The 26,286-nt window shown below is 40.4% G+C and overlaps 1 protein-coding gene across 2 annotated transcripts in view; it reads left to right on the top strand.

The window, feature by feature from the left end:
• The window catches only part of WDR7 (WD repeat domain 7), a 3,592,087-nt gene that overhangs the window by 305,009 nt on the left and 3,260,792 nt on the right, over nt 1-26,286 (top strand). For both annotated transcript variants that reach the window (XM_044074906.1, XM_044074897.1), the window contains exon 7: nt 20,094-20,239. In XM_044074906.1, coding sequence (XP_043930841.1) covers nt 20,094-20,239 — 146 coding nt within the window. The remainder of the gene's footprint in view (nt 1-20,093; nt 20,240-26,286) is intronic.

The following is a 26,286-nucleotide window of genomic DNA, read 5'->3' as shown; positions in this document are numbered from 1 at the left end:
TCCTGCAGAGCAGCTGTCACTGGGTCTGTTATACGTAGGCATACTTGGTTAAAGGAACAAACTCTGCCTGATCATGTTAAAGCAAAGCTTTTAGATGCTCCCTTACAGCAGGATGTTCTTTTTGGAGTTAATGCAGAAGAAGTCTTAAAGAAAATGGAGGATAAGGCAAAATCTATGCAGACAGTCAAAGATTTCCTACAGGTACAGCCCCCTCACTTCAGCAGAAACTGGCCAACAAAAATTTGGTCCTTTCCAGCTACAGACAGACCACAGAGGGGTAAATACAGACGTCCAAGAGGCAGAGGACAACCACAAGCCCAGTACAAACCTCGCCAATGGGGCACTACATCACAGAAGGGAGGAGAAGACAGGTCCCAATCTACCAGAAGGCAAACTCAATGACTTGCACCTCATCTGGCCAAGCAACACTCTCTTGGCAGCCCCCTTGGGAGGAAAACACGCACTTTTTTCAGACAACTGGCACATTGTCACAAAGGACAAATGGGTCCTGGACATAATTTTACGAGGATACAAATTCCATTTTCACACCTTGCCAATTAGAAGAGGAATGCCAAACCTGCCACAAAATCAATGGGCAGAGGCACAAAAACAAATTACAGCTCTCGTGGACATGAGAGCCATTCAACTGGAACCTACTCGAGAGCAAGGTCAAGGATTTTACTCAAGACTCTTTCTAGTGCCCAGAAAGGACAATGCCTGGAGACCAATTCTGGACCTTTCAATTCTAAACACCTTCTTACAAGTACCCAAATTCAAGATGCTAACACTACAGCAGCTTCTTCCCATGTTGGGCAAGGAAGCATGGCTAGTAACGTTGGACCTCAAGGAGGCATACCTGCATGTCCCTATCAGAGAAAGTTGCAGAAGATACCTCCGTTTCATTGCAGGTTCAACCCATTACCAATTCTCTGCACTGCCCTTTGGCTTATCTACTGCGCCCAGAGTCTTCACAAAATGCCTGGCACCAGTAATTGCATACTGCAGACAAAGAGGAATTCAAATATACCCATACCTAGACGACTGCCTCATCCAAGCAGAAAGCAAGGACATTCTCTTACATCATCTGGCTTTTGTAAAACATCTACTAAATTGCCTGGGGTACACAGTAAACGAAAAGAAGTCAAAACTAGTACCCTCACAAAATATGACATTCCTGGGTGCCAGCTTGAATACAACAGCCCAGAAGGCTTATCTGACGCCAGACAAACAACTACAACTGACTCAATATTTCAAAACAATGGCAACAAAGACCCAATTAACTGCAAGAAAAATTCTGCAGGCCTTGGGCTTCATGGCATCTTGCATGCTACTAATACCATTTGCAAAGCTGCATATGAGGAAATTACAGTGGTACCTAAAAAGCGTATGGTCTCAACACAGCCACAGCTTGGACACAATGATATCTCTCATTCCCTGCCTACAACAGGAGTTTCTATGGTGGTCACAGGCATGTCACCTCAACAAGGGTCAGCCTTTCACCTTGCCCCCAGCCAGGCAAATTATCACAACAGATGCATCAGGCTACGCCTGGGTGGCACACATGGCAGGACAGTGCATTCAAGGCATATGGACTGCAGATCAAAGGAATCTGCACATCAATCAAAAATAGATGCTAGCTGTACAGAATGCTCTGACAGTCTTCAAGAATCTATTACATCCAGGACAACTTACAATAAAGACGGACAACACCACAGTTATGTGGTACATAAACAAACAAGGAGGTACTCACTCCTACCCTCTATGCAGGCAAGCAATGATCTTATGGAACACAGCTCTGGCTTACCGAGTTCAGTTACAAGCTCAATTCCTGCCAGGAAAGAAGAATACATTGGCAGACGACCTCAGCAGAAACATCATGGATCCCCATGAGTGGAAACTAGATCCACAAGTATTTACAATGATAACTCAAAAATGGGGCCTTCCAGACATAGACCTGTTTGCCAGTCCTTAAAACTACCAACTAACAAAATTTTGTACAAGGACACTTCACCATCAAGCTTGGAAAGTGGACGCTCTCTCTTTCAGTTGGAAAAACCTGACAGTATATGCCTTCCCTCCATTGCCTCTCCTCACAAAGGTACTTCTGAAAGTCAAAAAGGAGAGACCATGACTGATTCTCATAGCCCCAGACTGGCCACGCCAGCACTGGTACCCACTGTTGAGGAACATGGCCCACGGCCCACCTTGGATATTACCACAAATTTCCCATTTGCTCATACAACAAAACAATCAGATTCTTCACAGCCAGCAAAAAAACCTTAAATCTGGCTGCATGGAAAATCAACTAAGCATCCAGCCAGCTCCTCTTTCCCAAGCAGTTATGGATGTTATTCTGGAAGCTAGGAGGCCAAGCACCAGGAAGGCTTATTCGGACAAATGGAAAAGGTTTTGTGCCTGGAACCAAGCCAAAGGCCAAGACACAATTCAGCCTCACATGTCTCACATTCTACAGTATTTAACTGAGATGTTGCACAAAGGACTTTCTTTCTCCTCCATTAAAATCCATGCTTCAGCTATTTCAGCCCACTACAACACGGATCCACCCTTATTTTCGCATCCACTTCTAAGGCAGTTCCTCAGAGGGGCAAAAAACATTAGGCCACCCAGGAGAGCACCTACACCAACATGGGACCTCAATTTTGTTCTGGAAAAATTAACGCTACCTCCCTTTGAACCAGCTTTCTCTGCAGATCTACAGTTCCTATCATGGAAGACTGCCTTGCTGCTAGCAATAACTTCAGCTAGAAAAGTCTCAGAGCTACAGGCACTAATGGCAGTGGAACCTTTCCTCATTTTCCATCAAGACAGTTTCTCTACGAACTAATCCTTCCTTTATGCCTAAGGTGGTTTCCAGTGTGGCTTTAAATCAAACCATTCACTTACCCACCTTCTTCCCAAATCCACAGAACAAAGGTGAGAGACTCCTGCATTCTTTGGACATTCACAGGCAACTTCGTTACTACTTGGACAAAACTAAGTCTTTCAGAAAATCTGATCAGCTTTTTGTATCCTATGCTACAGCTTCACAAGGGAAGGCTATTTCAAAACAAATCATTTCCAAATGGATAGGTCATTGCATACGTTTCTGCTATACCCATCATGGAAAACCAGTTCCTGCTACCATTAGGCCCCACTCTACCAGGGCAACAGCTACTTCTACAGCCTTTCTCAGGGGGGTTCCAACCAAGGAGATTTTGGAAGCTGCAACTTGGAGTTCAGTACACACCTTTACCAAACACCATCACTTACCACTTTACTCTAAGACTAGGGCGGGCTTCGCCACTGCAGTTCTGCAGGGCCTTCTAGCCTCCTCTAACCCTCTATAATTCCTCCACCCATCCTTAGCTTTGGGATTCAACCCAAGTGTGATGACTGCAGCAGGGTAACACGATGAACATAGTACAGTTTTGTACCTACCATAAATGTAGATGTTCGAGTGTACACCCTGCTGCAGTCCAGGTTACCCTCCCTCCATCCCCTCTTATCTAACTGGCTAAATCTCTACAATACCTTCCTGATGTGTTTGCTTATAGCTGAAGGGATTTTGTGTTTGTACAAAGTTTACTCAATTTGGTACTAATTACTGACCACCTTTTTGGGGGCACCTGACATCTGGGGCAAGAAAAACTGAAGAAAATGGCATCGGTTGCATTATATATACCCCTGGCGCACTGACGTCAGGGAAGAAGCGACAGCAACCGACGCCGGACCAAGACTTTGGACTTCCGGCCAACTGCGGGACCGCCTGACGACAGGATAACCCAAGTGTGATGACTGCAGCAGGGTGTACACTCGAACATCTACATTTATGGTAGGTACAAAACTGTACTTTTGTTGCTTAAAACCTAAGATTCACTTATTTTGGTTAGCATAACAAGTGTTTGATACTTTAGATAACATTGATACTTTGGTGTCGGTGGTGGTTTATGTTAACTTTGTTGTTTCAGGATGCTGGGCAAGGCCTTCAGATTTAAAAAGTGCATTTCTTGTGGCCTTAAAATTCCCCCATAGATGCACACGCTAAGTACCTTTACTGTTTGGGGGCCTCATATCTTTGCTTTGCTTGCTCTACTTTCAGTGCCAGAGCTCTATCTGACAGATGATCTAAGCTGGTCTTAAAGGGGCTTCTCACTGCTTCCAGGGGAGAAGGTAACCCTTCATTCTTCATCCTCTCCTTCCAGTCAAGTCATCAGTGAAAAATAAGGGATAAAGATAATAAGGTGGTGTCTTCTGAGAAAATATTGAAGAAACATTGTAGAAAGAATGCAGAAAATCCCCTGATCTGACTGGGACATTGGTTCTGTCACCAAAGGTTAAGAAGACTTAGTTTCTGAAGTTGTAGTTAGCTCTGATCAGGATATGACCTCCCACTCCACCTTTTTCTTGGATCTAGGCTTTCTCCATAACCTGTTCGTCCAAGGCTACATTCCCCCTTCCTTCAGGAGAGATCCTTTCAGTGTCTCTCCAGGCCATACTGTGGCCTCTTCTTTTAGGTCAGTGGATGATGAGGAAGCTCCTGAGGACCCATATCCAGCGGAAGGTTGTCTCTGCACCATCTGTTGTCAGGGGGACATTAATCATCCCTCTCCTCCTTTGGTAATTACTCCATCTCCCATCCACCCTGTGGATTGCCTGTGTTGGAGCTGAAAGACTGGGGTCATTTAGAGTCCAGCAAATATCTCTGAACTGCGCAACTCTGATCACTTTAGATCTTGACAGATCCTCGGACCAAGAGGTCAGCACTAATGCCTGGGGTTGGGATCGATTCAGAGCTCAGCTGGATTGGTTCTCAGAGCATGCCCTTGTCAGGCTCTTCGGACCCCACATGGCCTGCTTTAGCCTTAAGGCCTTCGAGAGAATCCTCTCGAAGTCTAGAAAACAGAAATCTGTCTCCCGCATAAAGCAGTCCCCCCCCCCCCTAATTGGCTTCTTTGGTCTTTTGCCTCTTCTTCTTGCCACTTTGGGATAATCAGCCCCTCAAGGTCTCTAGTCAGTTCACATTGTGGATTCTCCATCTGCTTCAGTCTTCTCCACAACCTCCCACTAGAAAGGTACAATGGAAGCATGTGTGGAAAAGCAGGCACTTAGACTCCTTTCGGGAGTCCCTCACCAAGGATGCTAATTTTGATGATAGGGAGGGTTTTCCTTGATGTCCTTCCATATCACTGTTGCAGCTCCACCGTGTTTGGACCAAAGGTGAAACAGCAGGATGGCAAGACCTTGACTGCCATTGACATCCACTTCTTAAACCCCAAAGGACTTTTTTAGGAACCAGAAATGAGACAAGAAGCTTTGGTTTTGTAATTGCTCTCTCAGAGGCAGTGGGGGAATAATGACAATAGACATAGGCCTCGTGGCAGAGCTGGTGCACAGAATCAAGGGTTTCAGGGCCCCATCTCTGATGTACCCTTTCAGTGCTCCTAAAAGGTTGCCTGACTGCTGCACTTTGGATGAAGCTGGGGGTTACTTGTCTTATTGGTTCATAGGTTGGTACTAGGCTATCGGCCCTAAGGCTTATGCAAGCCTAGCCATAACAATTCCCTGGAAATTTTTTCCCACAATATTTACTTCTCTGGGCCCCTGCCTAGCAGGGCGACTGACATGATCCCCCGGGTGAATTTCCTATCTCCCATCCAATCATCAAGGTTCCTTTTGAAGAGGGCCAATGAGGTGCTCTGCTTGACATGTATGGGCAGTATATTCCAGAGTCTGGGGAGTCTCTGGGTCAGGAACCTATCCCTAGCAGAAAGCATAAAACTTTCTTTTTTACTAGTCTTCCAGTGCAACAGGGGCATAACCTAACATTTTAAATTCCCCAAATCTGACCCCTTAGACTTTAGGCCTTTACATTTTCTTTGTGTGTGTGTGTGTGTGTGTGTGTGTGTGTGTGTGTGTGTGTGTGTGTGTGTGTGTGTGTGTGTGTGTGTGTGTGTGTGTGTATGTGTGTGCTCATGTGCAGACATTTAACACATTTCCTGCTACTTAAATTCAGTCCTTCTTAACTTTCTTATCCTACTGCCCATCTTCTTCTCTTCACCTGTCCCCTTACTTAACTCTGCTCTCTTTTTCCTCTTTTGGAATGATGTTCTAGATACACTCCATTTTCCCCAAAATGTGCTGAAAAAATTTATTCTAACTTCCATATTCACTAATCTAAATGAAAAGGTTATTTCCTTATACATCAGTCACAACAACACATAAATATGTTTTACTGCATTCACAAATACTACAAGTTTAATAACAGCACATGCAGCTGAGTAGGTTTAGACTACATATCTGACTTGATCTCCTACAAATGCAGCACAGATCTCTTTCAGTTTGCCATCCAGCTTGCACTGAAGTCTCTAGTTCATTTTAGCAGTTATTGTGCTATCTTGAAGAGGCAGTCCAAGTCAGTTCAGTTCAGACAATTAAAGACCTGCTTGAAGGAGATTTCTTCTCCACAACAAACAACAAAGTACAGTACAGTACACACTGTCCATATTATTAAAATCACCAATCTAGCTGTGTCTGCTGCTGTTCCATTTCAACAATGATGACCTCCAGAGAGTCTTTCTGTCTTATTGGCTCAACAATCAAGCCAGTGAAAGGGCAGAAACTGGATACATCTAAAGTCAAATCAGAGCAGCAGAGCACATTACTTTCAGACTATAATCAGAGCACTCTGCCAAATGAGGAGAGGTTGAAAGGTATGAGCAAATCTGTGGTTAAAAAGCAAGGGTCAGCTCTCTTGTGTTATTTTTATTTACGGTCTCTCTGATACAATGCTTCATCTTTGCCAACCAGCCCTTTCAAATGAGAGTGAAGTCAATGTGCTAAGCCTGCTAATTCAGTAAAAATTTAAGAAAGAGAACTAGAGTAATTCATAGTAATGTTTTCAATGAATTCTGCTTAAGTACAGAGTTAATATAGTAATGGCTTAATTGAGAGATACTTTTGACACAGCTACTCAAAAAAAATAGTCTGTTAATAGAAAAAAAATCAGAAAATAACAGAAATCAAATAGAAACACAGAATACTTTTAGAATTTTCATTATGGAAAATGAAAATATGAAACACTAGAAGAAAAACAAATTAGTAAAATAGTGAACTGAATAAAGAAAAAAAGAAGACAGAATATTGTAATATAAAAAAAGAAATATACTAAATAATTATTACCTTTGATAATTAAAACAAAAAAGCAAACTAGATTTATTAGATTTGTGTAATAGCTACAAAAGTCAAATAAGGAAGTACCTAAACCTTCAACAGTGAGCACAAGGTGTAGAAACTAAGGCCTTCAAAGAGTTTGATATCCAGAAAAGTGGGGTCATAACACTGTATTTCACATCCAGTCATCTCTTGAAAAAAAGCAATGAATCCATTTTTCCTAATTCTAGGAGGTAATAAGTTCCACCACAACCATGACCTACATCAGCTGGCATTACTTGGGATGAGCTCCACAAACATACTGGTATTTCTAGTAGCATAATTATGCTTCACAGTATTAACACCAGTATAGGCTCCATATGAGTCATTGTGTAAACCTTTGAAGATGGCTATTAGAAGTGGCTATTAAGTCACCTCTAACAAGCCTACAACTGACAGTGGAGACAAAATGCTTTAAAAGTCAGAGTTTAGATGGCAGGGTTTATTAAATGCCTTGGAAAAACAGGCATTAAGGATGCACTGAATTGTATGCTTATTTTAAAACAAAAGGGTGGTTAATTATTCATAACTGGTACTTGTTCACTAGATTATTTGAATGATCAAGTGATGATGAATGTTGTATAAAAAGTGATTGAATGTATGTTCATTTATACAGTCTGATGAAGTCTTGATTTATATGTTGTTTAGACAAAAACACTGCTGTTTTGGTTTACAATAAAAAGTTGTGTTTTCCCACTATTTTTTCCAAATTGCACTGATTGAGAACACCAGTTACCATTCCAGTTAACTTTTTTCCAAAATCTGTACTGAGATAAAGACATCAGAAGCTCTGGTACATGTACCTGTCCTGTACAGTCTGACTTGGTTTCTACTGTAATTGTTTTGTTGAAGTTCTGCTTAGTATGCACAGTACAAAACTGGTCTTGGCTAATTCTCTACTGAGTTGTTATTTATTAGGATTGGGGAACCTAAATGCTAGCTAGCATAAGAACCCTACTATCACTAACACTACTAGTAGCCAAGAACACAGGGACAGCAGAACAATGGGAATCAAAAGAAAAACCTAAAATTCAGGAAGTTATGGACCTAATGAAAAATGATTAAACCACAGAACTCAAAAGACAAATATGAAAAAGGGGAAGCTATTAAAAGACAAAATGATGCGAGAAGACCAAAATACAGGGATGAGCCATGAATGAAGGTTGTTTATATTGAAATATAAGCATATGATGAAATCAGGATATAGAAAGGGAGAAGACAGGCCAAAATTTTAGAAAGTAATTTGAAAGCATCATGCTCAGAGTGAGATGAGAAATGTGTGATTGAAGTGATGAGAGTTGTGAAAGTAAAAGTTGCAAACTTTGCTATTGAGCAGGTTCATATACTGGGATTAAAATTTGTTAATTACTTAATTGTATAGTTAATTAATCCTTTGGTTTTGATTCAGCCATCAAAGTGTTAAAGTGTTAATCTAGTGCACCATGCAAGAAGATTGTACTATATTTATATGTGCTGAAACATTGGCCTATTACTGGAGAGATTACATTACTATTCACACTGCCAGTGACCTGGGTTCAGAAATGGATCTGGGACACTAGGGGGGAAGGCCAGACACAGTACAAAAGAAACACCAGTAACTTCCTATTTCAGAAAAACAGCTCAAGAAATAGCTGCAGTTTTACCAATCCCTAGCAGATGCTGAGAGGGTGCCAGTGCTGCACTGAAAATCATAAGGAAAATATAAGAGTTTTAGGATACTGGCAGCACAATAGGGGTGAGAGCAAAGAAGGAAATGGGGATGGACTGATATATATGCCTACAATAAAAATGTTGACATGATGTATGAAATACCAGTAACATAAATAAATACAGCAGATTACTTATTTCTTATGATACTGACCAATACAGCAAATGAAAGTTAAATGTCTACTATGCATTTTCAATCACATATTTACAGTGTGCTATGAAAGACAAGAAAGACACTTTAGGACAGGACTTGAACCCACATAACCTGAGGTGCCACTCAAGCTGCCCTACCAACTTTATGTACAGTGTAATGGGAAGGTGAGCTGTCCTTAGTGTAATACACTTTCAACAGCAGCAAATGTGGCACCATATAGGTAATTACATTTTTTGTTTATGATTCCATTTACGTATAAATGAAACACAAAAACATGCAGAAATAAGTTCTGCAGAATGTCTGAATACTTTAGAGGTGTGAACTAGATATGATGCATTGTGCTAGATACTTTTAAAGATGAGTTGTGCAGTGCAGGACATTAACAAAGCATGACTTCAGTCTAATGAAAGCACTCTTCACTTGAAAAGGGCAGATGTTGTGTTTTCATTCATACATCAGGTACATAAATTATGTATATATATATATATATATATATATATATATATATATATATATGCAGGAGCGCTGCAGAATCCTGAAAGCCCAAAATCCTGAGACCAAAATCTCGAACGTTCAAAATACTGAAAACTCAAAATACTAAAAACACACAGGATACCAACACTTAGTATATTCCAGCACAAGTACATAGAGAAACAAGTAAAACACGAACCATATTACTCTTCTCTGGGATGACAGAGGAAACTGGAGGCCATGCCAGAAAGTGACGTGAACATAGGAAAAACATGCAGACTCCAACTCCGGTCACTCACCAAACAGGAGATGCAAGAGCTGTGAGGCTGCAGTACTAACTAACCATTGCACCACAATCCATTTTTTTTCTCACTCCTGGATGCTGGTCCAACCAAGCTACACTCCTTTTCTCAGCTAACTCCACAACCAGCATTCTCACTCTCCAGAATTCTTCACTTGTTATTATTACATTTTACACATCTTGTTTTCTTGTGATATTACCATAACCTCTTCCATATTTACACTACTTGCACTGATTAACCTGGACAGCCATCACCCAAGGTATATGGGCCATCACCCAATTTGAAAAGATTTCCCACTGAACCACCTTCCGAAATGAAACTGCAACTCAAGAAATAAAATGCTGTTAGACAAATGAGTCATCCAGAAGATCCAAAAGACCAGCAAGGATCTGGAGTCTACTCAAGGTTCTTTTTGGTATCAAAGAAGAGTGGCGATGTCAGGCCCATTTTGGACTTCAGCCAACTAAATCAATATGCAAAAGAGACAAAGTTCAGGATGTTCCCCTGTTTTGTCCAGCCTGCGACTTTTAAGGAAGGATGACAGGATGTGCTTGATAGATTTTTCAAGATGCGTCCTACCATATCAATACAGCCCTGCACTCCAGAAGTTTCTTCCACTTTTGGCTGTGAGCCAGTCATTCCCATTTCAGAGCCCTGCCCTATGGTATTGACATAGCCTCCGAGTGTTTACCAAATGCATGGCAGTGGTTGCAGCTCATCTCAGATTGCATATCTGGATGACTGGCTCATAACTACTCCCTTCCAGCCAGGGATTCCTTGCTTCAGCTTTGCACCCATCTGAGAATCACAGTCAGTATGGAAATATCAAAGGTAGTCCATGTCTGAGCAACTGACTTCACTGAGGCCCATCCGGACATGGCAGATAACCAAGTTACCAGAGTCATGAGTTCTCACCCTTTGACAACAAGCCTTCACAGTCCTCTCCCATTAGGAGCTCCCATCCAGTTGCATCTTGCGTCTCCTGATATTTATGGCAGCCTCTATCTCCTAGTTCCTCCGGCCAGATTTTACATGAGTATGTTGCAGTAGTCTCTTGCAGTTTAGCGGTCATTGCGTTATCAGCCGGTGCACTTGCCCATTTGCCTCCTTAGCATATGCAGACAACATATTTAGAGGCTTTGGCAATATTAGTTGAATACAGGGAATTTCCTGCAGTGTTGTACACTTTGATGATAGTGAGAAGAAATTTTTCTCTAGAATGTAAAGCCTTGTTTGGGGAGTATGATTGAATGCTGGTGTTTAGGGATGGGCAGATGTTCTTCGTGTTTCACTGTTGCAGTCATCACACTCGGGTTATCTGCCTGCAGGTAGCCCTCGGTTGACCCAAATACCAAAGTCTGTGTTTTACTGAGAGTTGGGATTGTGGAAATTATTGTGGGAGTTCTAACCAATTTAGCTCTGTGAGACAGACAGTGATGTGCAGGTTTGTGGCAAATTTTGCTGTATCATTATAACATTGCTCAAATTTGTTTAAAGGTTAAACTCGAACGTTAATAAAAATTTGGTGTAGCATATAGCAGAGATGGCAGTAACAAAGTAGTGGCTGTGTAAGTAAGGTATGTTTTAGATCTTTATAGGGATCCAAGTTTATTTATTTATTTATTTATTTATTTATTTTTTGTTACAACATGTGATATGTGGTGGTCTGGTTTTAGCTGCTTATTTATGATGACACATAGTAGCTTTCCCTAGATTACCTGTTCAATCCTGGTATTGTTGATGGAGGTCAAGACAAAAGATTTCTTTTGTGTGGACAGTAATCTGGGTTTAAAGAATATTAGATGTTTTTTTTTTGTTGTTTTGTAGGAGTTGAGTTACTTAACCATGACTCAAAAGAGGAGAATGATTCTTAAGTGAGGTGGTGTAGTTTTGCAAAAGATTTAGCAGAGCATGCCAGTGTGGAATCATCTGCATATTGGATTATAATAGTGTTAAGCAATTGTATGGAGGTCATTAGTGAAGAGGTTATAAAGTATGGGGCATAGAATTGATCCTTGTGGAACTCCTGTATATTGGAAGGATAGAGGTGAAGCCAGTTTTCCAATTTTTGGCTTGTGCTCCATTTGACAGATAACTATGAAACCAGTGTAGTGAAGGTTTAGCTAGGCCTCTGGAGTAGAGTTTTTGAAGACGTTTCAGACTGAGCCCTGTATCAAAAGCTTTGGATAGGTCTAAGAAAAGTGCTAAAAAAGGTTGCCTTCATTTCTTTATGTATTTATGGCTAGTAAAATTCAGTAGATCAATCCTAGTGCTGTGATGGAGTCTTATGCCATGTTGTATATGGGAGAGAAAGTACAGCTGTGTAAAATCTTGCTATAATAGTAGATGTCCTCTTCACTGTTGCAGTATTCTAAAGAGAGGGGTTGTCCTGCCCAGGGCAGCCTGATGTTTGGCCAGTACGCAAAAGCCTAAAAAAAAAATTGTATGCGTTGTACATCACATTTATGCTTCCCCACACTGAACGTAGGGCATAAAAGGGATGTACGAATGCAGCTAACTAGAACTGAATTTGCCACAGAAGAGAACAGTCGCAATAGGGAAAAGGAATCCATGCACATCCAGGAGGAAAAAATGCAGAACAAACAAGAGGGTTGGAGGGAGGGAGTGAATACTGCAACAGTGAAGAGAAGGACATCTACTATTTTGGTAAGATTTTCCACAGTTGTACTATGTCCTTCAATGTCACTGTTGCAATATTCTACAGAGAAGGGAGAGTAAAAAATCTCAAGAAACAAAATGGGAGGTAGATGGCTGAGAAGAACCCTCAACAAAATCACATAAAATGGTTTCAGCAAAACCTGCTCTGGCCCTAGAAACTATATCCAACTTATAATGCTTAGTAAAGGTATGCACTGAAGACCAAGTAGCAGCTTCAGGGATGGAACTGCTGTACAATCCCTTGAAGAAGGCACCAGAAGAGGCAACAGTCCTAGTGGAATGAGCTCTAACAGAAGTAGACAGAAATTTGCCGTGAAAAGAGTAACAAAAGGAAATGGCCTTAGATATCCAGGAGGAGATGGTTTGTTTAGAAGCAGCCAAACCCAAAGACCTACCCCCCACCGGGGGCAGCAGTATCCTAGACCTGATTATTACCAACATGGGCACAGGTGCTCCACACCAGAGGTCAATTCCTCGTTGGTCAGATCCGACCACAAGCTAATCACCCTAGACATCCACATCCTGCCCCCACCCCCCCCATTAGGGAAACCACCATAAAAAAAATTCTCCAAAGCCAACTTCATGCTTCTTAAGACAGAAGTGGCAAACTTCACAACACCCATGCTGATGGACAATAGAGGTATGACTGCTGAATCCTGCACAGATGTACTTTATCAGCAATTACACGAGTTCATGGATCGTGCAATCCCTAACAGAACCAAGATGTTATCCTCCAAAAAAAGGAAGCCAATCTGGTGGTCCCCTGCCATAAACAAACTCTACAACAGAAGAAAGAAACTGTTGCAAAAAAGAGAAAAATCCCATGATTAGAGGAACTCCCTGGTCAGCCTCAGTAAGAAGCTGAGATCCCTCATAAAATCATCCAAAGCTAGTTACAAAAACAAAATCGCCACTGACAATAAAGACAACCACAAAGCATTCTATAGCTATGTCAAAAATCTCAGTGGCAACACTCAGATCTGCTCTGAGTTACAGCACAATGACACTAAATATATAGAACCAACTGATATTGCCAACATCCTGGCAGATAGGTTCAGTGCTAACTTTACCCCCCTCTCATCCCCTAAGTGGCCCATCTCTATACCGGAAGAATGCAAAGTTCCTGTAATCACGGCTGCACAGGTGAAAAAAAACACTCTCCAAAACAAAGAACACCGCATCCATGGGACCTGACAACATCCCAGGCTGCGTTCTACATGAACTACAGAACGAACTGGCACCCTACCTAAGTACCATGTTCAATCATAGACTCGCCTCAAGTTATGTGCCCACTGAATGACGCACAGCGACTGTTATCCCACTCCACAAAGGGGGAGCCACCACGGATCCCAGAAACTACCGCCCCATTAGGCTGACGAGCCTGGTCTGTAAGGCTGTGGAACGTATCATCATGGAACTTATAAACAATGACATTCGTAATCTCCAAACACAGGACCCCACCCAGTTCCAGTTTGTAAAAGGCAGATCATGTCTCCTAAACCTGATAGACGTCTTTGAAGCGGTCACCAAGGCCGTAGATGAGGGTAAGGTGGTTCACACAGCCTATCTAGATCTCGCCAAGGCTTTCAACACCATCCCCCACTCTGGAATTATAGATAAACTCACTAAACTAGGTATAAATCCTTATGTCACAAGATGGGTTGCCAACTGGCTCACTGACAGAACCCATACTGTGAAAGTAGCAGACTCCAAATCTAACTTCAGACAGTGACAAGTGGAGTACCACAAGGTTCAGTCCTGGGTCCTCTCTTGTTTGGTATCTACTTCTCTGAAGTATAGGCTAACATAGAAGGTCTTTGGCTAACAAAGTTCGCAGATGACTGCAAACTAGGAGCCATAATCAAAACTCCAAAAGATGTGGACATCCTACAAAAGGGCCTCACTGAGACAGATGCCTGGTGTCAAAGCCATGGCCTCAAGCTCAATGCCAAAAAGTGCATTGTCATCCCTTTTGGTAAAAATTCTGTACCCATGAACTACCACATAGGCAGTTGTCTAATTAACACCGAAAGTGTGATGAGACCTTGGGACACAGGTGGACTTTAGTCTCTCCTTTGATAATCACATTGCCACAGTAGTCAGGAAATCCTTCTACGTGGCACACCTCATCACAAAAGGTTTCTCATCCAGGAAAAAAGAGGTAATTCTTCCCCTCTATTCATTACTCATTAGACCCATTATAGAGTACAACGCCCCTTTTGGTATGTACCTCACAAGACATCTAAAACAACTGGAAAGGCCGCAGAAATACCTCACAAAGAGGATTACCGGCCTCAGACAGATGCCCTACACAGACTGTCTCAAAAAACTGCAGCTTTACTCCGTCGCATATCGCCTACTCAGAGGTGATCTCTGCCTAACACACAAAGCTATGTCAAACCCAGAGCTTTTGGACATGCTCCACTTAAAGAAATCCCAATCCCTCTGAGCTACACACTCTAGGGACCTAAACCTTGTCACCACAATAAACAGAACATGCTGGAGGGATAGATTCCTGTCCCAGAGACTTCCCATACTCTGTAACAAACTACCTATCTGTATCAAACAAAACTCGTCATTAGCACTCTTCAAGAAAAATCTTGATGATATGATGGGAGATAGGAAATTCACCCCAGGGATCACTTCTGTGGCTGTGCTTGACAGTGGCACAGGAAAATAATTTTCTTGGGTAGCGAAAGCCAGGGTACCTTTTGGCTAGGTTTATATAGGCCTTAGGGCCAGTAGCCTAGTACCTACCTATGAACCTGGAATGAAAGGAAACAAAAAGCTGATCAGACTTGCAAATACTCCTAGTTTTCTCCAAATAGTACCTGAGCTGTCTGTGCAAATCCAAGGTATGTAGGACACTCTCACTAGCAGAGTGAGGAGAGGGAAAAAGGAAGGGAGTTGTGCCAACAGATTCAAGGATGACTCATTTACTACCTTCGGCATAAAAGAAGGATTAGTACAAAGGGACACCCTGTTCCTGTGAATAACCAAAAAAGGAGTAATGGCCATAAGGGCCTGGAGCTCAGAAACCCTCCGAGCAGAAGTAAGAGCCAGCAACAAAACATTCCAGGTACAATGTTGCAAAGAAACAGAATCTGCAGGCTCAAGAGGAGGAAAACACAAGACCAAGAAAAGTAAAAAAAAAAAACCCCTAACAGGGCACTTATCTGGTGTTGTTGTATCTTTCGGCTTTTCCTGGTTAGGGGTCGCCACAGCGGAACTCCGGTCCGCTAATGATTGGCAGCATTTTTTTACGTACCGAGTTGCCAGCCCTGACGTACAACCTTCAACAAAGGTACGCCCATTCACGCATGGATATTCATTACAGCAACAAGACGTTCAGACCAACTGGCAAAAATGGCATTCGAACTGGCAGCAAAGAAGTTCTGAGTAGTTGCATCTGAACGTCCCTTTTTATGCCCTACGTTCTGTGTGGGGGGCATAAGACATATGGGTTCATACAAAATCTTTTATAGCCTTTTGCATACTGGGCGAGCATTGGGCTGCCCTGGGCAGGACATCCCTTCTCTGTAGAGTACTGCAACAGTGATATAGAATGACATATTTTCCTTGCAAATAGCTTTTTGTTTATGTACACATTTCTCTAGTACTTTTAACAAGAGTGCTAGTATAACTGTTGGAAAGCTCAATGGATATACCTCCTTTGTGAAGGGGTATGATGATTGATTTTTTTTTTCTATATTGATGGTTCAGTGTATTCAGCCAAGGATGTGTTTATCAAGATTGACATGTGATAGGAAATTACTTTTGCTGCTATTGTAAGATCTTCTCTGGGCAGATTGTCTGGGGCATTGGTAGTGGGTTTTAGTCTATGGAGGAGTTTTTTGATTGTGGCAGTTGCACCAGGTTGAAAAGAGAAAAGTTCAAGGAAATTATTAGACTGAAACAGGGGGTGGGGCACTATGATTTTTTGAGTCTATGTATTGTCAGCCAATTGTTAATAAAGTGGATTGTAAACTGATTGGTGATGCTATCATATAGATTTGATGTTTTGGGATAAGTTCTGTGGCTTGTCCTGGATTTAGCAGCTTATTAACTGTTGCCCAGAAGAGTTTAGGGTTATTAAGATTGTAATAGGTTTACTTATATTTGGCAATGAGATAAATGATCGTCCAGGCATGCAGCTTACGGAGTTTAGTATAAGTGCTGTGTATGTTTGATGTGATATAAATGGAGGCTATGGGCTGGATGAAGACTAGTTTGAGTAGGAATGATACTAATTTGAGGAGTATAACCTACAGTGATCTCATAACATTCAAAGCTGGCCGCTTTATGAAATTGTAGTTTTAATGCATAGTCACTGGATGTTATTTACTGTCAACTAGTGTACGTCACAGTTAAAATAGTTACTTTAGAAAGTACATTTGTGTGATAAATATTATAGCAGCAGATGTTCAGATACAGGGATCAATGCAGTAGTATCATTCATGATGGAGGGCAAATAGCCACTAGACAGTATAATCCGTCCAGCCTGATTGCAAGGTGTTTGGGCATTCCTGCAGCATGCTGGTCCCCTTCCTTTGCTGAGGATATCCATAGAATATCTGTTAGAAAGGATGAGAGATGCCACTTCTAGTTTGTTTTATGGGCAAGAGGAATGCTAGATCCCATGAAGTGTTTTGAAGCAATTCCTGATAAAGACTGGTACCATAGTTAGGGATAATGAGTCAGATGTCCATTCGTAAGAAAGCAGGGAGTGAAACCCACCCAGGAGCCCTTGTGGCTGAGATCTGCTTATAATGGTGAGAAAAGAGGGTGGGAGTCTAATTCAGCAACAATCTCTGTATCCAAACATCTGTTACAGTGGCAAGTTTATCACACAGGTGTACTTCATTTGTTATAGTGATCACCAGTGCTGTATCATTCATGATGGCTAAGAAGAGTACAAAGCTAACCGGGAAGCAGTGCGAATCCTATCAAAAGGTCTAGAATGGGAGAGCTAGCATACCCTGTAGGACTGCTCTAACAAACTCAGCCCTACTCCTAGAGTAGGGGTCAAGTTTGTTAGTACCTTGAAAAATTATGTATGAAACTCCAAGTGGCTACTTTACAAAAACTGTTGAGTTGACACTTTCATAAAGAAAGCTGTTGTAATGATCACTGTCCAGGTAGAGTGAGCCCAGCTGAGACCTTGCAGAGATTTTCCATGATGCTCAGAGCAGAACAAAATGCAGTTAATCAACCACTGTTTTGGCACTTGTCTGCTTAATTTCCTGGTTAAAGGGTGGGGAATAAACTGAATTCCTAAAGCCTCTTATTCTAGCTAGGCAGTCACCAAGTTGCTCCTGCATACCTGATGTGCATAACTCCCTCTCTGTCTTATTTATGAGGGTGGGGGGAAAGATCATTAGTGGAATAGCTTGGTTTAGGGCAGTTTTTGGATACTACTTTTGACATAAAGGACAGCTTAGTCATTAGCAATACTTAGTCTTGATGGAATAAAGTGTAGGGCTTCATTAAGTGCTTGCGGTTCAGATTTTTTTCAGCAGTTGTGACCCCAACCAAAAATAAGAGTTTTCAAAGGCAGTAACTTTAAGGTGCATGCTCTGGCAGGTTTAGATGGGAGCAAGTTTAACTTTCCAGTAATTAAGTTAAACTTTTGTAGTGGTCTGACTGGTTTCCTTTCCTCTGGGTCTAATGTACAGTACCCTTTTCAAGAATAACTTGTAATGTTTAAGTGCTTTGAAGCTACCAGACTCACTGCCTGATGAGAGACCAGGAGTCTGTATCACGTAAGTTTAGGCTGGAAAGCCTTTTCCCAAAAGAGGAATCCAGATTTTTTAAGAGATTTGTTATTATTATTATTATTATTATTATTATTATTATTATTATTATTATTGTCTTCATCATCATCAAGCATCATTATTATTATTTTTATTATTGTCATTATATGAAGACTTGCTGCTGTAATCTCTTTGGCAGTTTATTCCAATTAATCAATACCCTGATAGTGAAAAATAAAGAACTACTATAAGTTTAGTGTTAAACTTGTCAGTGTGCAGGCTGAAATTATTATTCCATGTTAAAATGTTATCTAAAATGAATCTTAATCCCAAAATGGCATTGAAGTCCTTGTCCTTTACACATTTAAATGCCTGTATTGTCTGACTTGAAGTGCGAACCTTGGTTCTAGGTGATTGTTATTGTCGAAGCGACACACTGGCTCCATGTACAAAAATGGGAAAAAGGGGTTGGGGATAGATGGATAGATTAAATCTGCCTTGAATAGCCTCTATAGTGTACTGAATGCAAGTTGAAATGTTCAAGTCTTTCGTATATACCATTAGTATAACAAAAATTGTCTTGTGCAGAATTTCTGGATCCTTTCCAGTTTGTCACCTTGGAAATATAGGGAAAAAGGTGGACAGTATATAGTTTAAGATCTTATTTCCTTTTACAGTGGTATCAATCACCATGGCATGTCTAGGTCTAACTACACACATAGATTTACTACTGCAAATGCATTTTATTTTAGTCATGCTAACAATAGTTCCAAATTTCTGTTTCTTGCAAACTATAACATATAAATCTTTGACAAGGTTGTTTCACTCTGGAGTTTGTTGTTTAACTGAATAAGGATATAACTGATTGTTATATCCTAGGTGCATATCTTGGCATTTTTCATGGTTAATCTGTGTGTGGTTGTTCATAGTCTGGGTAAAAAAGTGATTCGTAATACTTCAAAGTTTGTCTGGTCAGAAGTACTGGTGGACATTGTGGCAACTTTACTGTTGTTGATGAATTTGTCTAGCTGTCTATGTGCTGTATTTGCTAGCATTATGATCCTAAATTGTCAACAAAAAAACAAAAAGGGCTGAGAGCCGAGCCCTGAGGATCTCCTTTAAATTCCAAACAACAGAAAGAATTGATGTCCCTAATTCTGAAACTTTAGCCAGTTCATAATCCAGCCAGCAGTATAGAGACTGACATCAAAGGAGACTAAGGTATTTATTTTTGTGTGATGAGGAAACGTGTCAAATGCCCATGTCATGTCTAAATAAGTTATATCAACTGGGATACCAATGTTAGCTGTTGTAAAAGTAGGAAATGGCACAACTATGGGAAGGTATTTTGAAATAGCAGATAGGTGAGCTGTAGTGGAAGTATTTGCCACTCCTTTTGTTATACAAATGAAGTCAGGTAGCTAAGGGCCTGTTTTATTGATACCCTTTTCATATTGATCTGGAAATCTTACACTAGTAAGAGAACATTATCTGTGTACCCAGATATAATTTACTAAGAGTAGGTCTACATTCTTATGGCAGCATTGCTAATACTAATACAGATACTAATACTTGTAGGTTTGTAATACAGGAAGGAGCTTCTGCTTCTCTGTCTGTTGTTTCTCAGAATTAAGATCATAACATTGGTGCATAATTTCCTGATTTTATTATATCAGAAAATTATTTTATCACTTCAGATGCAGCATGTTGCTTAAGTAGACTGATTTGAATAATACATTGAATTGTAAACCTGTAGTAAGTAAAATGTCACCATAATAGTGCAATAACATTTAATTATCTTTTTTTTGTTTGTTTCAGGTTTTTGATGCTGCAGATTACTCTCTGCTGTGTTCAGTACCTAGTGATCATGGTCAGACTTGGACAGGAGGTGATTTTGTGGCTTCTGATAAGGTTATCATCTGGACAGAAGATGGATGCAGCTTCATCTATAAATTACCACCAAGGTACTAATTCCCCTTTTTACTGGTGAAAATATCACTGAAATGCGTTCAACTTTCTGTTCTAAAAGAGTAACAGTAAACAAAGTCACATATCGTTTTCCAAGTATAAAGCTGTGAAACCCTAGCAGGAGTGGCTTCACTCCAAATTCCTCATATTTTAATAAGAGTTTACAGTGGAGTCAAGTCATTGGAATCTGTCACACCTCAGCATCCCAAAATGTTTTAAAAATGGTGTGTGTTGTATCCATACCTAAAAGTAAACTATATCTATACCTAAAAGTAAAAACTTGTACAGTATTCTTAACTGCAGACATGGCTTCTTTACTCCACCTTCCCCTCACTGATAAGATCAACAGAGCAGTTGTTGCTGAGCTTCAAGACTACCTCAGGGCCTGTATCATATTTTATCAGGACTGTCATGGGTTCTAGCATGCCATAGTATCCTAATGGTCATTACTTGTCTCACTGACAAACTTTTCAGTGCATTGATCAAGGTAATCTAGCAAGCATCACGTTTTTTGCCTTTGTAGAACATTTGGTTTTTGGGAGTCATATGTATGTATTTCAAGAACAGCATGCCCTCTGTTTATTTGAGGTCGCTCCACGTACACCTTGCAAGCAAGTCACCAAACATATGTTTATCAGACATCTTTTGTACCCCACAGTATTTGTTCCAGTGAAGTTGGCATTCAGACATCTCTTGTTTACTGTATTCATTTAACTTTGAACCTCAGGAGACTAGGGGTAGTTTTTCATACATCTAGTCTAGCATTATGCTAATTGGTCACTCTGCATACCTCTTGACAACTGCTCTTAAGTAGGACTACAGCAAAGTCTTTACTGATGCCTGTAAATTGACTTTTGGGGTACCAGAACAAAAACAAAGTCATAATTGTGCTTCTTGTTCTATATCCAAGATGAGGAGTGTGCCTCTGTCTGACATTTTGTCAATACTGATAGAAGCAGTACTTGAACGTAGCACATGAAACATATAATGGGGTGGGTATTATATATTAAGTAAGATGCTGCTGTTGAGATTGAGATGCAAATTAATAAAGGAAGAAAAATGTAATATATTTGGACATTAGTTTAAGTAGTATTAAACTATGAGTTAAATAGGTCATGGAAGGTTATGCATTAATAGGAGGAGTTGCTGGGGGAAGTATTGGTGGAGATTTCAACACTCCATTGGCATAGAGCAGTGTGTTATGGGTATTGTTGTCTGAATGCTAACCGAGGGCTTTTTAGGCAGAATGTAAAAAGCACTGCATTGTAAATAGAGGGACATAACAGTAATGATAAGGGAAAGTATAGGAAAAGGTTATGGAAGATTGTGTGTTTTGTCCATACATGTGCTAGGCATATATTGATAACTGTAAGATGTGAAGTAGGATGACTTTAGTGGAATATGACTGGTTTTAATAATCTACAGCTTTTGTCCCAGATGAGAAAAAGCACTGAAGTTAGAATAAGTAAGCTATGAACGAGTGTTAATGTGATTTCCCTCCTTAATTAAAGTATTTAGAAGCTAGTTATGGGAAATCTGCAGTTGTAAAATTTGTAGTGCAAAGTAGTGGCACCGTAGAGAGAGAAGATGAATGCTGTTTTTTTTATAATTAACCAACTTTATTGAATAATAGTTCAGTTAAAATCGACATCAAGAAGGAATCCAGTAACAAATTCAAGACCTCATGTCAAGAAAACAGTAAATTTTACAGCTTATGTCTAAGAACCGAATCCCCTTCAAACCCTAAAAACAGTAACTATGTGAAAAGGATATGGCTACAATTCTAACTTTAATATCTTCCAAGATGCTAATTTAGAGACTGTTCAATTATTCTCCACCTCAGTAAAGATGCATTGTATGCTGTTTTAATTAAAACTTTATGGCATGGTAAGTGGTATGATTTTTTAAGATAGTGCAAGTAATTAAAATTATGTTTGTTCTATTAACAACAATAAAGACATGTTGTGCTGTTCCCCCAAAAGTGCTTGCATTAACTATTAATGTAATACATTATAGCCACATAACATGCATTAAATGTGTAGATAATCAAGTCAAGTCTGTTAGAAAAATATTAATTTGTAGGAAAACATCTACAAACAGTATAATATCCCCCCTATCTTTTAGTGGTTTTCACCTGAAATTTTTTTTAATTTTAATTTTTATTTAACATTTGTTTACCGGGAAAGTCTGACTTGGAATTAAGCCAGTTTTTAGAGGCGGCCTGGGGAGAAACACTCCAGATGTATGTCTTTATAACGTGGGGTGAAAAGGGAGCACCCGGAAGAAACCCACACAGACACAGGGAGGACATGCAGACTCCATACAAAAGGCACCCCGACCGAGAATTGAACCAGAGAACCTCTTGCTGTGGGGCAACAACACAACCACTGCACCACTGTGCTGTCCAAGATGTTTGACCGCAATCATTTGCCCTGTACGTAAGGCCAGATTTTAGACCCTCACATCAGTACACTGAGTAAACTTTGCAGTAACCTCACATCAGTAAAATGAGTAAGCCTAATGTGTGTACCCCTGTTATTTTTATGAGCTTTTTATGCCAACTGTCTGTGGATCATCATCCACCACCTAGACAACTGACCCATTCATTCCCCATCACCAAAACGAGTGTCTGCTTGGGGGGGGCATCATTCAGACAATCAACAGAGTGGTTAAAGGTTTTTCTTTTTATCCCTCTCTCCCCAAGCGTGTGCCAGGCTAAGCAACCGAAGGAGACCATGCAGTGGGCTGACTACTCTAGTTCTTCCTCACTGCTGCATGGGACATTGCCAGCAACCAGCCTTGCCCACGTCCTACAAGCATGAGAAGTGGTTTTGCCAGTGTCCATGAGAAGTAGTTTCCCACAAGGGAAATCATACTTCTCCATGTACTCCCTGAGCATTCACAGTCTTTCTTTCCCCCTCCTTCCTCCAGAAAAACAGATTTGCAGAATACAAGAACTAACTGATATAATAAAGAAATAAAAGATGGATGATCTTGAAAAAATCACTCTTTTTTTCCATTTACACACCTTAGACATTACATGTTTTTTTTTCTGTACAGTTGTCTTTCAGTCCAACATTAGATAAATTGGTCAGTTCCTATTTTCCCTTAAACCTCACTCCTCCTCCTTCTCCTGAACATTGTTCTGCATACATTGTTTCCACAAATTCAATTAATTTATATGTAGTTTGCTCTTCCCTTTTCTAAAGATCCATCTTCCAGTTTGTTTTGCTGTTTTATAATAATCAACACTTCAAATGCAGTACATTTAGATTTTGATTTCCATTTTCTAATAATGTTTTTTTTTTGACAACCAATAGAATCAACCATAATAAGGCCTTACTATGTGTAGGCAATTCAGAGAATGTGGCCCAGCTCTAAAGAATCACTTCTTTATTTACTGCTCTTTGCTCCCCCAATATTTCTGACAGACTACTCCATTGGGATTTTTTAAAGTCTACCAACTCATTACACCCCCCCAAAAAAAACACATGTTCCCAGTTACCTCTTTCTTCCTCATCATACCTCCAATATTTGCTGTCTACCTGTGGAAAATTTCTTTGAAGTCTGCTTGGGATATACATATACCTATGCAAGCACTTCCAAGCAAAAATCCTAAATCTTCTGGACATTGTTGCATACTTGGGAGCCATATGTATGTCCTCCCATTGTTCCCTTGTGAATTGGTTTTCCAGTCTCTCTTCCCAATCTATCCTAACCTCCTTTGAATGACTCTTCTAGTTATCTTGCAGTCTTTTATATACCTTACAAGTTATTCTACTTTTAACAGCAACTTCTATTCCAGATTCAAATTCCAGAGTGAGTCTTTCACTTAGGACTCCCCTATCCCTTTCTCTTTGCCTATACTCTGATATCAATCCCTTATAGTAGCAGTACTAACACTTAAGTAATTGGCGCAACCTAAGATGGTAGCCAGCTACACCAAGCACCATATCTGCTTCTTGCTTTGCAAGGAGTCAGTCCATAAAAGCCTGCAAGATATACAGGTCTCTTATGTAGACTGGATTTATACAGTGTACATAAGGTAGTGTCTCCTTTTGTCCCTTTATCATTATTCTGTCAGAGGTGTAAGGTTTTCCCTGTTGTATTTTTAACCTCATAACAAGATTTTAAGTTAGTAGATAAATATTGTATGCATGTTTTTTTCTCCCTCATGCATACTGCCCAATAAGCTACTGTTTCCTGGTCCAGCTAAGCCAACTTGCACTCCATATCACCTTTTGGAGACTGTCCTGTTTCTCAAGAAAGTCGTCTTTTACAGTAACCCACTCTTGCTTGGCTGGGTTTCAGAGCTGGGAGCAGGAAGCAACCTGGTGATGACCATTGTCCAGGCACCCATGAAGGGGTGGGGGGTGGTCCCCCTTCCCCAAGACAACAGTTTTTATTTTCTTGTTTCATCAAGTGCTGCCCTCATTCCATTGACTTTAAGGTTCTGAATTCACTTTTAGAATTGTCCATATTTAAACATGGACCCTAACTGACCCCATGATTGGGAACTACATGGCAGCACCTTGGCAGTCATAAGCCATACTTTGTCTTGGTGAGACGATGAGGGATTTTCTTTTAACTCTAACTCCACCTGTTGGTGGCAGGCATGAAGACTCACATCACCACTATGGTCTGCAACACTTTCCCCTGCTACATGCAAGCTTCCACACATGCTTCCCATGAAGGCATGGCTCTGTAAAATCATGACCACAGCCCAAGGCCATAATGCTGCAAACCCAACTCCTTCTGGGATGGTAAGGGGTGCTATCTCCTGATATGCACCCCTGCCATGGAGTAATATTTCCAGCAGCTTAGTTCAGAGGGTTAAGGCTATGAGTTGCTAATGAGCTTCATCTTGTAGTCCTTGGTTTGATTCCTTCTGTTTCCACTTGCAAATTATGTGACTCTGAGTAGGTTACTTAATCAGACAGTACTCCTGGCTCATCTCTGAAAAGGGACCCTTGGGTACAGCCACATAAAACAAAGTAAAAAAAAAAAACTTAAGTTTGGCCTTGAGTTAAAATACTAGCTTTCCAGGTGTTTCTCCAATACAGTATCACTCCAGTACCTTTCAGTAACGACTTACCAACAGTAACTGAATCATGATAAGGCAGTTTTGTATTATTTTATGTAGACTGGATTTATACAGTGCACATGAGGTGGTAGTATGTTGTCACCAGCTAGACCCATATAGCACAGCAAGGCCCTTCAATTACTAATCATTCTTATATTCAATAATGGTAGTTGTAACAAAGTAGTCACCCTCCAAAAGGCTGATGCCAGCAGTTAATTCACAAATTTGGTAGTTACTCATATATACATATATATATATATATATATATATATATATATATATATATATATATATATATGTATATATATGAATAAACTGACAACCACAAGATTTTGAAACAGAGTTGTGAAATTCTGTATCTGAAATATACTGAAGCAATGTACTTGAAAATTAAATATTATAGCAATAACCCACGCCTGGGTGTGGGTAATGCTGGATTTACCCATGGTTGGTGTGGTTTGATCATGAGGGCGAAGCCCGAGTGGCCAAACAAAGACAACCGTGGGTAAATCCAGCATTACCCACACCCAGAAGTGGTTATTGTTATTATAATGACATTATTTAAGAAAAAATAATTACTTTTCTTAAATAATGGCATTGTATAATGCCTCCTTGCTGCCCTTCCGCAGCTGTCTGGTATTCTGCGGCAGTTCTGATGTACTGTGCATGTGTATACTTACACAGTACATCAGAGCTATGGGCAAAAGCAACGGAGAAAGCAAGATCTCCGTTGCTTTTTACAAGCTGTCTCGCTATGTTAATGGAGTTTAACATAGCGAGACAGCTTTAAAAAAAGCAACAGAGAATCTATGTTGCTTTTTTTAAAGCTGTCTCCCTATGTTAAACCCATTTAACATAGCGAGACAGTTTTGAAAAAAGCAACGGAGAAAGCAAGATCTTTGTTGCTTTTTAAAGTGTCTCGTTGTGTTAAATGGGTTTAACATAGCGAGACAGCTTTAA

Source organism: Protopterus annectens, chromosome 1.part1, assembly GCF_019279795.1.
Source record: "Protopterus annectens isolate FY-2018-M chromosome 1.part1, PAN1.0, whole genome shotgun sequence".
NCBI lineage: Eukaryota > Metazoa > Chordata > Ceratodontiformes > Protopteridae > Protopterus > Protopterus annectens.
This window is presented reverse-complemented; position numbering and strand designations above follow the sequence as displayed.